General features: G+C 38.2%; 1 protein-coding gene across 4 annotated transcripts in view; it reads left to right on the forward strand.

Annotated features, from left to right (window-relative positions):
- Window positions 1-12638, forward strand: part of MAP3K4 (mitogen-activated protein kinase kinase kinase 4) — a 62754-nt gene that overhangs the window by 36888 nt on the left and 13228 nt on the right. Inside the window, exons 13-17 of one of the 4 annotated variants that reach the window (XM_018566215.1) lie at window positions 361-494; window positions 1321-1399; window positions 3997-4075; window positions 5211-5307; window positions 7505-7621. In XM_018566215.1, the coding sequence (XP_018421717.1) occupies window positions 361-494; window positions 1321-1399; window positions 3997-4075; window positions 5211-5307; window positions 7505-7621 (506 nt within the window). The remainder of the gene's footprint in view (window positions 1-360; window positions 495-1320; window positions 1400-3996; window positions 4076-5210; window positions 5308-7504; window positions 7622-12638) is intronic. The other 3 variants (XM_018566216.1, XM_018566217.1, XM_018566219.1) reach the window with 3 other exon arrangements.

Raw genomic sequence — 12638 nt, forward strand, 5'->3', positions numbered from 1 at the left:
GGCGGGGGCCCCGTTCACCGGCCCATAGATGTGATCTGGCGACAGCTGAGCGGCCAGAATCACTTCTACTTTAAAGCCGACAGTCATCTTTACAAGGTTAAACAAAGTCCCGACGGCAGTGGTCATCAAAATGTATCTGTATGGTACTATATTATACCAGTTTTCTGTCTGGTGATGTAATTGTGTCCTCTTGAATGAATGGCAGCATCTTGTAGACATTGCTCAGCTCGGAGAATAAAGCTGCTAGGTGACTTTCTAAAGGTGCAGAATTACGACTTCAGAAGTTCTCAGGGAAGTCTGAAAATGAAGGGTTTTTTATTGTTCAAAATTCCTGAAGTAAACATTTTTTTTCCATTCAAGTATCATAAAGAAGTAGTCCGTCTGATGTCTGGGGAATTCAGGCAGAAAATTGGTGACAAATACATAAGCTTTGCCAGAAAATGGATGAACTATGTTTTGACGAAATGCGAAAGTGGTCGTGGTACCAGACCAAGGTAAGTTATCAATTGATCTAATAGTGATTAAAGTGTTCCAGATTCCTAAAGTAAGGTGCTTTTGTTCATAGCGCATTATTGGGTGAAACATGTCAGAGTGAGGAGGATCCACGGTGGGACAATGTGTACCTGTGCGCTACAATAAACTGTTCAGCGAAGCTTGCAGTTAGTGACCTGACGTTTTTTCTGTGAATAAAAAAAGTTTTGTCTGAAATTCAGCTTTAAGCTGAGACTGTCTAATGCAGCCATATTGTTAGGCTTCTCGGATGGCTTGTGAGTGTGGCAGTTTTTTGTCATATTTGTCAAATTACATGCTGTGCATCCTTCCTCTAATGGCTCACTGTGTGGAGAATATTTTGCTGGGCTCAGGAAGGAAGCATTTGAACTGCCCAATATATCCACCAGAGTTTTCATAGAAACTTTTAGAAGAAGACTATACCACCAGACATAGGGATTTAGTAACTAAGGCATTCAGGTGAGCAGAATGTCGAAAAAATGACTGACGGCAAGGCACATTAAATCAGTGCAAAATTGTGATGGTTGAGTTTAATTGTATCATTAAATTGTTGAAAAAACCCAGCCAAACAACTAGGTTTGTACCCAATTTTATGTTACCAGTAGACGCAGGTATTTATCCATTTGGGACAAATGATGCAGCTATTGTCTACGAGTGTGGGGGTTATTCATATTAACCACAGGAGTAGGAAGATTGAAAATCAAAACAATCACACAGGTTCAGCATTGAGCTGCTGTATCCATATGTGTAAATATTTATGTTGTATATACAACACTCAGAGTTTGTGGCCATCTTTCTTCTTTCCTGCAGGTGGGCAACTCAAGGATTTGACTATCTTCAAGCAATCGAGCCAGCATTCATTTCAGCCCTTCCAGAGGATGATTTTCTGGTATGGCTATATTTACATCTAAAGTACAGATGTTCTATATACATAGTTACATAATTCTCTTTGCAAATTGTCCATGCGTGCCACTCTGTCACTATTTTTTGCTGCTCCCTTGATGTTTTTGATTGTTACCTGCAAATCAGCTTATCAATATACTAAATGACACAACTCCCCAATAGCTGTCAAATACTGTCAGTTCAAATTTTTCTTGTGATATTTATACCTTGAAAAATCCTTTATAATACTACCCATTAAAGCATACAATTTAGAAATTGATGTTAAGAGGCATTATTGTGCCCCGTCCGAACATCACTTGTGCACTTGAACAAATCAATTTCATGCAGTTTATCATTGAATGAAAGCAGTGCTCATAGGAGCAGTCAAGCATAGATATTGACTTGCATTGTTTGGTGTTGTAAAATGATTGTTTTATTTGAACATCGCAGGATTGTAACTCTTTAACCCCTTCGTGACTGACGACGTACAGTGTACGTCGCCAGCATCGGGGCTGTTTAAACAGACTCCCGGCGACTTTTGCCGCCGGGACTCTGTTTAAACTTGTAGAGCCGACTGTCGATTTATAAAAACTACTCCAAAGAAAAATAGTTTTTCTCATGCATAGTATTTATATAATGACCGTTAGTAAATAAGACATTTGTTTCATTGTCACGGATCCAAATCAGTAGCATTTCCTACTTGCATACAAAATATTCTTCATAATGTAAGAGCTGTGATTTTAACACAAGCTATATATCATAAAACATGATTGGTTACATTTTATTGAATAAAGATATTGACATCATATTAAAAACAGTTTCCCATATGCATAGTGCTATTTGTAACATGAAAGAGATCAGTCTGTCTAATATTCTATATCCCGTCATTACCAGTGTTTCCTAGGAGTCTTATAGACTGTTACTTTCTGGCCACATGTTTTCTGATGCATTTTATGGAATACATTTCAACTTTTTGAGGAGAGTGGTACTGTACGAGGACAGTGATCTCTAATAAAATATCTGAATGAATACAGATACAACATACAAATTATACTACACTCTACAGTGAAACTGATCTCTTACAAAAAACCTTTATACATATTATGTATATTTTTTTCATGTTCTAGATACTGTTAAGATCTCAACTTTTATGTTATGTTATATTTTGTTTGAAATGTGGGTATCGCATACTTCTACAGAAAACCAGAACTATTTAGGGTCACACTATCCACCTCCCCAAGATCATTCCAAGAGCGCTGTTCGTACGATTTGTGTTTTTTATACTTCTACAGAAGTTGACAGAGTCCAAAAAAAAATCTATTTACAGAAAACTGTTTGTTTCTTTTACTGAGCTATTTGCATTTTTGACGCGTGCTTCTGGTTCATAAAGACAAAATGAATGCAATCATTTACTAAGCAAGCATTGTAAGGAACTGGACCTGGGCCCTCTTCTGACAATCACTTTAATACTCACTGAGACATTCATTCACTCTAATGCTTTTGCAAGACACTCATAAAAATGCATTTGTTCCGTGTTAAATGAGGCATTCCAATACATTATATGGTGGAACTTTCCTTTTTTTTATTCAATTTAAAGAAAGTATATATTTCTCATGACCTCTTTCATATCTGACCTGCTCTTCTAATAAGACTGGGGGCTTCAGTTTTTTTATTCACAGAAAGTGGTAAACTGTTAACATCTACATGATTTTAAGAGTTCAGCAAAAATTAAAAGAAAAACAGTCTTTCATCATGGTATACTTTTCAGCATGGTTTGGCCATTTATGTGGTGATGGTTTGAACAGTGCTCAAGTATTTAACTGTAGATAGGCGGTCCTGTACTTCTTCACTGGCATCTTGCTTGCAGTCTGTGAATTACTCTTCTGAACTTCTTGAGAGAAACTGATATTTTGATATGGATTCCTACAATCCGTATCAAATGGACTTAAAGTATATCTAAATTCAAGTACAAAAATGTAATGTATTGCAGCTTACCAGTCCTTAGATGGATTAAACAAGGATATTAGCCTTTCCAATTACCTCTGGGAACTAAAGAACACATCCCCCTATCTTATGAAGATAGAGGTGTTTGTAGGTTCAAACCCAAATTGAGAGAGCAGCATAGGGTGACAACACTGCTTTTCAGAAGGAGCATTTTTTCTTCCCAAAGTATTTGTATTGCTGTCTATCTTCTGTGTATCCAGTACTGAGATTGAAAACACTCTGCAACACAGCAGAACCCTGTCTGGCAGGGTAGTTCTGTTTTTTTTAATGCCGCAGTTCGGTAACATTTACGGGTCTTCTTTCCATCCCTGCCATGTGACTGGACAGGGGAATGAAAAGCAGCAGACTGAAGAGCTCATCTCTCGGTCATTTTGCAGTCTATTCCTGTTAGCATGCTCTTTGCAATCTCCTCCCCTAGTCTTAGCTCTGCTGTACAGGGACTGAAAGAGGCTGATACCAAGTACATTTAAGTTACTTAATGCACAATAAATATATTTCCTTTTTTTTTTTCCTTAATTTTCTTGTTTCTGATCTATTAATACCCTTTGTTCTTTTATAATTTTGGTATGCAACCATTTTACTATGTTCTCTTTTCTCTAGAGCTTGCAAGCTCTCATGAATGAATGTATCGGCCATGTTATTGGGAAACCCCATAGTCCTGTTACAGGTTTGTACCTGGGTAAGATCAATAAATTATTTTACTGATATATACTTACAGTTGCATTTAATACTTGTCTGCATCCAGGTGTGGTTGTCCGCAGGTAATCGCAACTTGTGCAGTTATATGCGAACGACCTGCAAACAGCTGCAGCTGGTGGCAGCTGTCATTGTATTGCACAGCGTCTCCCGTCCGCAGCAGATTGTAGTCTTACAGAGGAATTTGTGAGACACATGCAATTTGGCTCCATGGGCCTAAAGGTCTGTCTTTTTATCATTCCAGCATAACCATTTCACCATTGCTTGTCAATAGTTCATGTATTTAGTCTTGCCTTGATGGTGCTTTTTGTACTGTTTAGTTTTGTAATCTAGTGTGAAAAATAAGTGTTGTCTTTCTTTTGCCATAAAACTTCTACTTGTAGTATTTTTATAGTAATTTACTGTTGAGTAAACTAGGAATATAGGACAGTATGTTGTTTGCCTTCATTAGAACACATTTGTTTATTGTTCTTAAGAAAATCTAGATTTCGTGTTTGTTGTCCTTTACATGAACTTGGCCCAGTTTAATTGCTTGAGTTTGCTCTTTTGGCTATCTCCTTCCATGGTTTCAATAACTAAGTGAAACCAGAACTTTTGAAGGAGGAAAAATGAAATTAATATAAAGCCGTGGCTTTGCAGCTGCACGGAAGTACAGTTCAGACGTGTGTTTTAGGGAGATGAATAGAAGATGATTGTAGCCTCTGTTTCCATGGCAGTGACGCAAAGAAAAGTTTTATTGACAACAAAAGCTTCTTTCATCCTTGCCTTTTAAAATATTTTTTAATGTGCTCATCACAGCTGTACACTTGTCATAGAGATATTATAAACAGTAGGCTTGGACATACTGGTATAAAGTTAATTCATGGTCACATTGTCTGCATTTTTACAAGAGCACTTAGTTATACTACATTATGTTGTGTCATGTTGATGGACGTACAAGAGGAATAAATGGGAATCAACACAGTTAATAAAAAGTACTCTTAAATATTATTCTAACATGTTTATATTGTATATTGTACATTACATACATTATATATATCTATAGATATATAGATATATATAGTGTGTGTATATGTATTTTTTTCGTTGAATTCTTAACACCATATTTTTGCATATAGCTACACATCGCAATAGTCCCAGACCTGTGAAGGTTCCTCGATGTCACAGTGACCCACCAAACCCTCACCTCAACACTCCTACACCAGAAGGTTTCAGGTATTCATTTTAAGAATATATGAAAAACTGACTTTTTGTTGAATACGTTTGCAACAGTGGAGCAGAAATTATCGATAATGCATAGCAAGATCAGATTTGTTCAAGAATAGTTGAGTTACTCCATATTACAATTTATGAAGGTTCTGAAAACTGGGTATCCTCATTATTGAGTTATATCCATAGGATATCTATGAAAGTGTTTTTCTTCTTCCAGAAAAGGAGATTAGTTTCTTTACCTTGTGAGTAATGTGGAGCTGCAGATTCTCCCATACCTTCTGCTTATTAGCACAACTTTGTTTTACTCCTGATGCTTTCACACTCATTTTCTTTTTTGTTTTAAATTATCTATTTTTTCCTACCTGCACCTTTTTAAAAAAAAAAAAATATTTTGTTACCTAGATCAATATATGCAGTGTATTCTAGTTCACTGTATATGTAGCCAAACAAGTTAAGTAGACTAGTAGAGGTTTTTGCTGAGGAAAAGTGCCTGCATTTACCTAATACTGTTAAGGAAACATTGCACTTTGCTTATGTCAAACATATGAGTTAGTATGCCGATCCTGTTGCTTCAATACTTTGTAAGTCACTGACTTGGAGCAAGTATGTTAGCTGAGTGTTCTGAATTATTATTTTGAATTGTTGTTCCTGGTCAGTGATTTAGGGTCAAAACTTAGAATGGCACTTTTAGAGAGAGGTCAGCAATATAAGCCTCTGTATTTCTGTCAGTACAGGTTTCTTTAAAGGAGAACTATGGGGTTAAGGCTTTTCCCCATAGTTCTCCTTGGGGTAATGGGAGGACACAAACTAGCGTCCTCCCGTCACCTTAGGCTCAGTATACCGCGAGCTGTAGCTTGCGGTATACTGAGACGCAGCAGTATACCGCGAGCCGCTGTTTGCAGTATACTGAGACGCCGCAACTGAAGCGGATCCTGACAATTATGTCTGGATCCGCCCATCTGCGTGAGTGACAGCTGGCTCTGCCTATCTAGAGGCAGAGCCAGCTGTACCCGCCCCCTCCCCCGTCCGTTCCTCCAGTCAGCGCTGGCGGATCGGAGCGGGGAATCCAGCCCCTCCCCTGTCACGGCAGAGATCCGTGACAGGATCGAGAGGTGAGCGAACGTTGGTATGTGTTCGCTCACCTCCCGATCTACTGAGCCGACCTGTGACAGTCTCATTGTCACAGGTCGGCTAGAACTATGAGGTGAGTGAAAAGCACTCACCTCATAGTTCTCCTTTTTAAGGATAAAACATTTTTGTAAAGCAGTTCTGTTCTGTGCAGCCCCTCTCTTATGCTCTACTCTGTTGGAGGGTTTAATGGGTTCAGAGAAAGGACAATGCTTGTACCACTAAACATGTATGGTTACCTTTTTACAAGCCGACATTATCTGAATCAATATTCAGAAGATAAATACTGCCAGCTATTAGAGTTTGTTAGCCAGGTACAGTAGATGACTGCCAGGATGAAAATTAAGCCAGTTATCGCATAGTCTATGCTCAAAAATACTTCACTAAATATATGTCATTTATAAGTTGTTTAGTATGTTTTTTTGGTTTTTTTTTTTTAAGTATCCCAAGTCAAGTATGACTTTACATTTTCTATTTTGTTTATCCACGAAATCGTATTAATCATATGAACATATATTGGGAACAAAGAAAAAGGTTTTTTGGGGTTTTTTTCTCTAATATTGGGTAAATATTTTGGCAGCACTTGATCTAGTCAGCCTTCAGTTTGAAATGTTTTGAACTTTGCATGCTTCTCGACTGTAACTCACATGAAAAGCATCAGAAAAATCTGCTATTTGTTTTCAATGTGTTTTAGTAAGGGCTTTTGGTGTATTAAATTGAAGTTATTTAAGTCAGGAATGGACAGAGTCTTCTAAAATTCATGAGCCAATAAATTCATTCTAGGTACCAAGAGACCCTTTGGGGGACATGTCATAGGTACTTCTCATACCAAATTCCTTAGGCGCATTGGCTCTGGACTCTTGCAGAACATATGAAAATGAGCATTCTTAATGCTCTATATTTATATTGAACCATAGCGAGCCCTTTGTGGCTATTCATCTCTTTCTTTGCCTTTAGACTGAAGATGTATATATTTAAAACAAAACTAATACAACCATCGTGTTAAAAATGTGAAGGGTTTTCATTATTCAATCACTAGAGATACTTCTTGATGTTTGTCTTCTTATCACAGCAATCGAATTGTCACTTGTGATGTGAAGAACCAACCCAGCACAGCTGCCGGTCGCCCAACTCCATTTAGTAGCGACTCGGTTCAACAAAAATCCTTCAGCAGTGTAAATGATAACAGGTAGTGCCACCCTGTCAGGTCATCTGCTATTGCAATGTCTACAGGTGTTTTCTGCTGGGCGCTTACTGACTTTCCTTATTGGCTTTCTCATTCACCGCAGTCCTAAATCCGTGTTCTATAACTTGAGTGTTTCTTTTGTGTTTAATCGGCTATTAATGCTTCTCATTTGCATATGCTACTTCAGAACATCAATAGCCTATACTTACTATACACTGTTTCTATGTATGTTTTATTTTAGTATGCTTTAGTATTAAATATGTTTGTGAGACAATGTATGGGCAAAATTTGAATCTCTGCGTAGCTTTCCCACACATGAAAAAAAATGGTGAGAGGTTTACAGAAAACCTGGCTTAGAGAAATATAAAAAGCCTGCTGTTGCCTGTCATTGCTAGGTACTTTAATTCACTGACCCAGAAAAAGTATTCAAATCTAGTTGTTTAACATTACTATAACTTCACTTGTTGCATGCTTGTTCCACCTTGGTGACTTAAACTAGTAAAGTTAGAAGATAAGCATAATAGCCTGACAATTGCCATTTTATTAGGGAGGTTAGCAATGGCAACTTCTATATCTCTTTCAGCACAACTTTTACTATAACTGGCCATTTGCCAAAAATGAATTGTCGCTTTTGGAAGGGCACCATGTAAAGCCCCGCTCTAGTCAAGACTTTTTTTTATTAGTGTTGGATAGAGTATGAAAAGAATGTATCCTCTGTTGTTCTCCTATAAAGAAATAACAGACAGCAGTAAAAACATTTTATAGTGGAGTGGGGAAATCCCATTGGCGGGATTTCTCCTCACTTCCTGTCCAGGTAATAGGTGTCCAAACAGGAAGTAATGGGAAGTGTCAATGGGGACAATTCTAAAACCTGACATACACCTGACCTTTCCTCTTATTAAACCTAAAAAAAAAGTTTTGTGTGGTAACTGAGCTTTAGAGAATGATTTGAAAGACAGAATTATTCAGTTTGATAGTGTTAATTATGATAGTTTTACTAGAGAGAAGTAATATTGGGAGAGTAAAATGCACTCTTTCCAATACTTAGAGCTGGCATGTGACACTGAAGCTGTCACACGCCGGCTCTATAGATAGCTGAATGATCATGTAACTGCTGATCACTCAGCTCATGGTCTTGAGCTTGCAAAGAGCGGTGACTGGCTCTCTTCCTCCAGTGCCTACTGGGGGGACAGACAGGGAAGGGGATGGGCACAGCTGGCTCTGCCTCTAGACAGCTGGCAATCAGTCCCACAATATTGTTGGGATCCTTCCCAGCTGCAGCGTGGCTCTGTTCAGTGAGCATGTAGCAGGCAGTGGCCTGCTGTATGCTGAGTTTGGGTCACAGGAGTACATTAGTAAATATTCCCCTGTGACCCAATAGAACGAAGGACAATAAAAGGGTTGGCTTTAGTTCTGTTTTAATGCAGACTTTAAAATTTGTTGATGCAGCTACTAGTCCTACTTTATACTGAGCTTACTGTGCATTCACACTCGTGTGTTAAATGCGTGTTGCATCTTTGGTGTAGTTTCTTTTAAAACACACTTTTCAAAGTGATGAAAAGTACCAGATGTAAAAGTAGCACACATTCACTGCACTGTAAATGCAGCCTAAGGCATGGTCTTTTGTTGCATTCCATCTCTAACAATGTGGTTAATGTGAGCATGATGAATAAACAAATGATACTTCTAAAAACATCTAGCATAGGTCATTATTTGTTTAAGAAGGAAGATGTATACAGTATATATGACAATTCATCGGTGAGGATATAGTATTTATATGGGGCTATGAATGATGTGCTGAAACTTCAGTTTTGTTAGAAGAGAAACAACACCCTCCTCCATCTGCTACTTACTTTGTGATGATTTGAGCAAACCAAATCTTTCAGTGTGAAACAGGACGTTCTGCCTTTTAGTATAATCACTTAACCCCAATGTTTTTAAAGGAACTTTTGAATCCTTGACATACCTTTAGACATGCAACTGCTAAGTCAAAAAGGATTCAGTGAAATAAGCCTGTCAACTTTATTAGGAATACCATATTCCAAACATCAGACTGGCTGAAACATTACCTCACACTTTGTGCAGAGTTCTGGCAGAAACAAAGACACTTTTTTATGAGGAGCAGGGTGTGTGTGTGTGTGTGTGTGTGTGTGTGTGTGTGTGTGTGTGTGTGTGTTCTGGGAAACCATATCTACAAACTGAGCACTGTTTTCATGGTTACAAGAAAGAGAATTTTAAATGAATTAAATATTAAAATGGAATGGTATTTTTAATACAATTATGTTAATGATTTGTGTAGAAATAATGCATGTTCTAATTCTTAAAGCAACTGGAGTTTTCTTTGAGTCTTTCTATGCACGCTTTAGTTTTCTATGCCATAATCTGTTATTATTTCTGTTATAGCATTTTTTTTTTCTTAGACTGTCTTTCTCTGTGGGCATTCTACAGTCTGTTCTTCACTATTATAATAAAAATGAACAGTATAGCATAATCTAAGGGGCAAATTTATAAATCTTCCACCCAGCCTTAAGCTGGACAAATTCCCACAGAGCTGGGAATGCATCGCATCTCTGCCACTAGATGGAGCCGAGGAGCTTATGAATCTGGGTTTTTTCCTAAACATGAAAGCCATAGTTTTTCTTCGCTAAGAGAAATTCCTAACTCTATTATTCCAGACTTGGGCTCTTTAGTTTAGGAGTAACCGGACTCTTCCTCTGCAGAACACTTCAATTCAACTGTTATTGTGGGACAAGTCAATTCAGTTTCTGGACAAACTGATGACATATTGTCTATGGCCAGGTGCCTGGGGAGTCCAGTCCTAGAGTTGGCAAAATACATCCTCCCAATCTCCTGGAAGATCAGTATTTCCGTGTTTCAAGCATGGTTGTTGCTACTATGCAAGATGGGCCTAGATCATCTGTGTCACCCAAGCACACCTGATACTTTTCATAGCATTGATTCTCATGTTTAGTCTAGTGCTATTTCCTGGCATTAGCCTTGTAGAGCACTCAGACAACCCCCTGTGAAGAGAAGGTATCATGGACTCTGGACAGCATCTCCCCAACGGACTGAAAGCCTGCAAGATCGAGACAGATCTGGCTTTGTTCTGTTTCAACATTGGATACGGTGTGCCACCTGTAGGCAGTTACTCACCGCAAAGGTCCACAGCATTCCTGAGTTTATCCCATCTGGTGGTTTTGAGCATCAGGTTGATTCTCCATGCCATCTTTCTTTTTGTGTTGACAGGTTTTGGTAGGGGACCTGGTCTCAACTGGCTTCAGCTCCGGGCTTTGGTCCTTCAGGCTGGCCTTGGGCTGCAGGCAATTCCCAGTTCTGTTCTATTGGTACTGTTAGTGCTGTTAGTGCTGTTGAGTTGCCTACACCTTAGTTGGACTGCTTTTGGATGTCCCAACTGTTTCTGAATTGCTTTGTCACTCTGGCTGGAAACAAAGTAGGATTTTTGTACTCCCCTTAAAGTACATTTCCACCTTTTTTGTAAGTGATTAGCATTTATTGTGGTGATGATGTATATGTGTGTGTACATTTTCATGACTCTCATTGCAGGCTTTCTTCATTTTTTTTTTAAAGTGCTATGAGGCCTGAAACCTAAAAATTCTACCGTTTCTCCACAGAAAATTCAGTCAGACACCAGGGTCAGATGTTAATTAGGCTGTAATCACCTCCACCCCTCCTGTCACCCATTGTAACATGATCAGTAAACGCAATACACTGTCCAATGAAAAGGGGGGGGGGCTTGTGGGGGATATTTTCACATTTCTTGCACATGTGAAGAGGAATGCTAACAAAAAAATGTAAGTTTCTGTTTCCATATACATCAACTGCCTGTTTCATGTACACTTGGTGTACATTGCTGGCATATGTTTTTTTTTTAAATACCTCTGCAAAAGTGGAAATAGGCTTAAACTCCCAGTCCTCTATTTTTTTATCAGGACAATATTGTATATTCATGTATATTTTGCCAGACGGAAGTAGTTAGCTAGAACATTGGCTTTTTGAGGACTTTTTGTATTTTTTGATCTGAATAGCAGTAAAGATCAGAATAGACAGACTGTCTCGGAGGAGGAACGCTTCTCTTCTGAGACCACATCCATAGATGTGAAGTTATACCAATCTCTACTTGTTCTTTGTCTCAGTTTGTAGGACATAATGTCTTGGTTAAATGTACAAAATAGACTATTACAAGAGTAATATACACAAATGATCTTTACGTTGCTGTTAGTTGAAGTATTCTTTGTTTTTATGGCTGTTGTCTTCAAGCAAACCTTTCGCCTTACTTGAATGCAAAATATCCTCAAATGCTGTAGAATGGTACCACACCTTGAGTGTTATGTCCACTGGCCCAATTCACCCCTGCTTCACCCTGAAATATTTTTGGCACACATTTAGACACACAGTGCAGTGTTCCGTGCCTCAGCAGATAATAGTCAGGCCTTAGTCAGGGATGGGGGGAGTTAAATAGTTGCATGGGAGGATGGCTGCTATGCTGCTTTGTAGTGCTTTCTGCAATGTATCAGTTCTTTGTAGATGGGTGGAGGTTGTTTCTGCATTATGTATGTATTCACATCAATTGAATTTAGACGGGTATCATCTGACTAGATTCATAGGTTTCCTGGTATTTGATAATGTAAATATCTCCTGTTTATTTATATGCTGGGGTTATGGCATAGTAAAGGTCTGGAGACATTTAAAAAAAAATCATGACATTTGTAAATGCAACATTCCATTTCCTTCTGCTTTAGAGTGCTGAATTTACTTACAATTCCTATGTGAATGTTTGTGTCCTTGTTATTTTTGTGTTTGCTCTTTTCTCCTCACTGACCACTAAACAGATTTGCTTTAACTGTATGTGAAGAAACTGAACTCATTTAACAATAGCATTTTGCAAATATTTCTGATGTTTCTCAGAGACTTTTTATTTTTATGTCATTCTTGCTGTATGTAATTTGGATCAGGTTTTTGGAACTGCCACAAATAAGTCTTGACAATTCATATTATCTTA

This window comes from Nanorana parkeri, unplaced genomic scaffold (genome assembly GCF_000935625.1).
Source record: "Nanorana parkeri isolate BGI_ZX_2015 unplaced genomic scaffold, ASM93562v1 scaffold925, whole genome shotgun sequence".
NCBI classification, from domain to species: Eukaryota; Metazoa; Chordata; class Amphibia; order Anura; family Dicroglossidae; genus Nanorana; species Nanorana parkeri.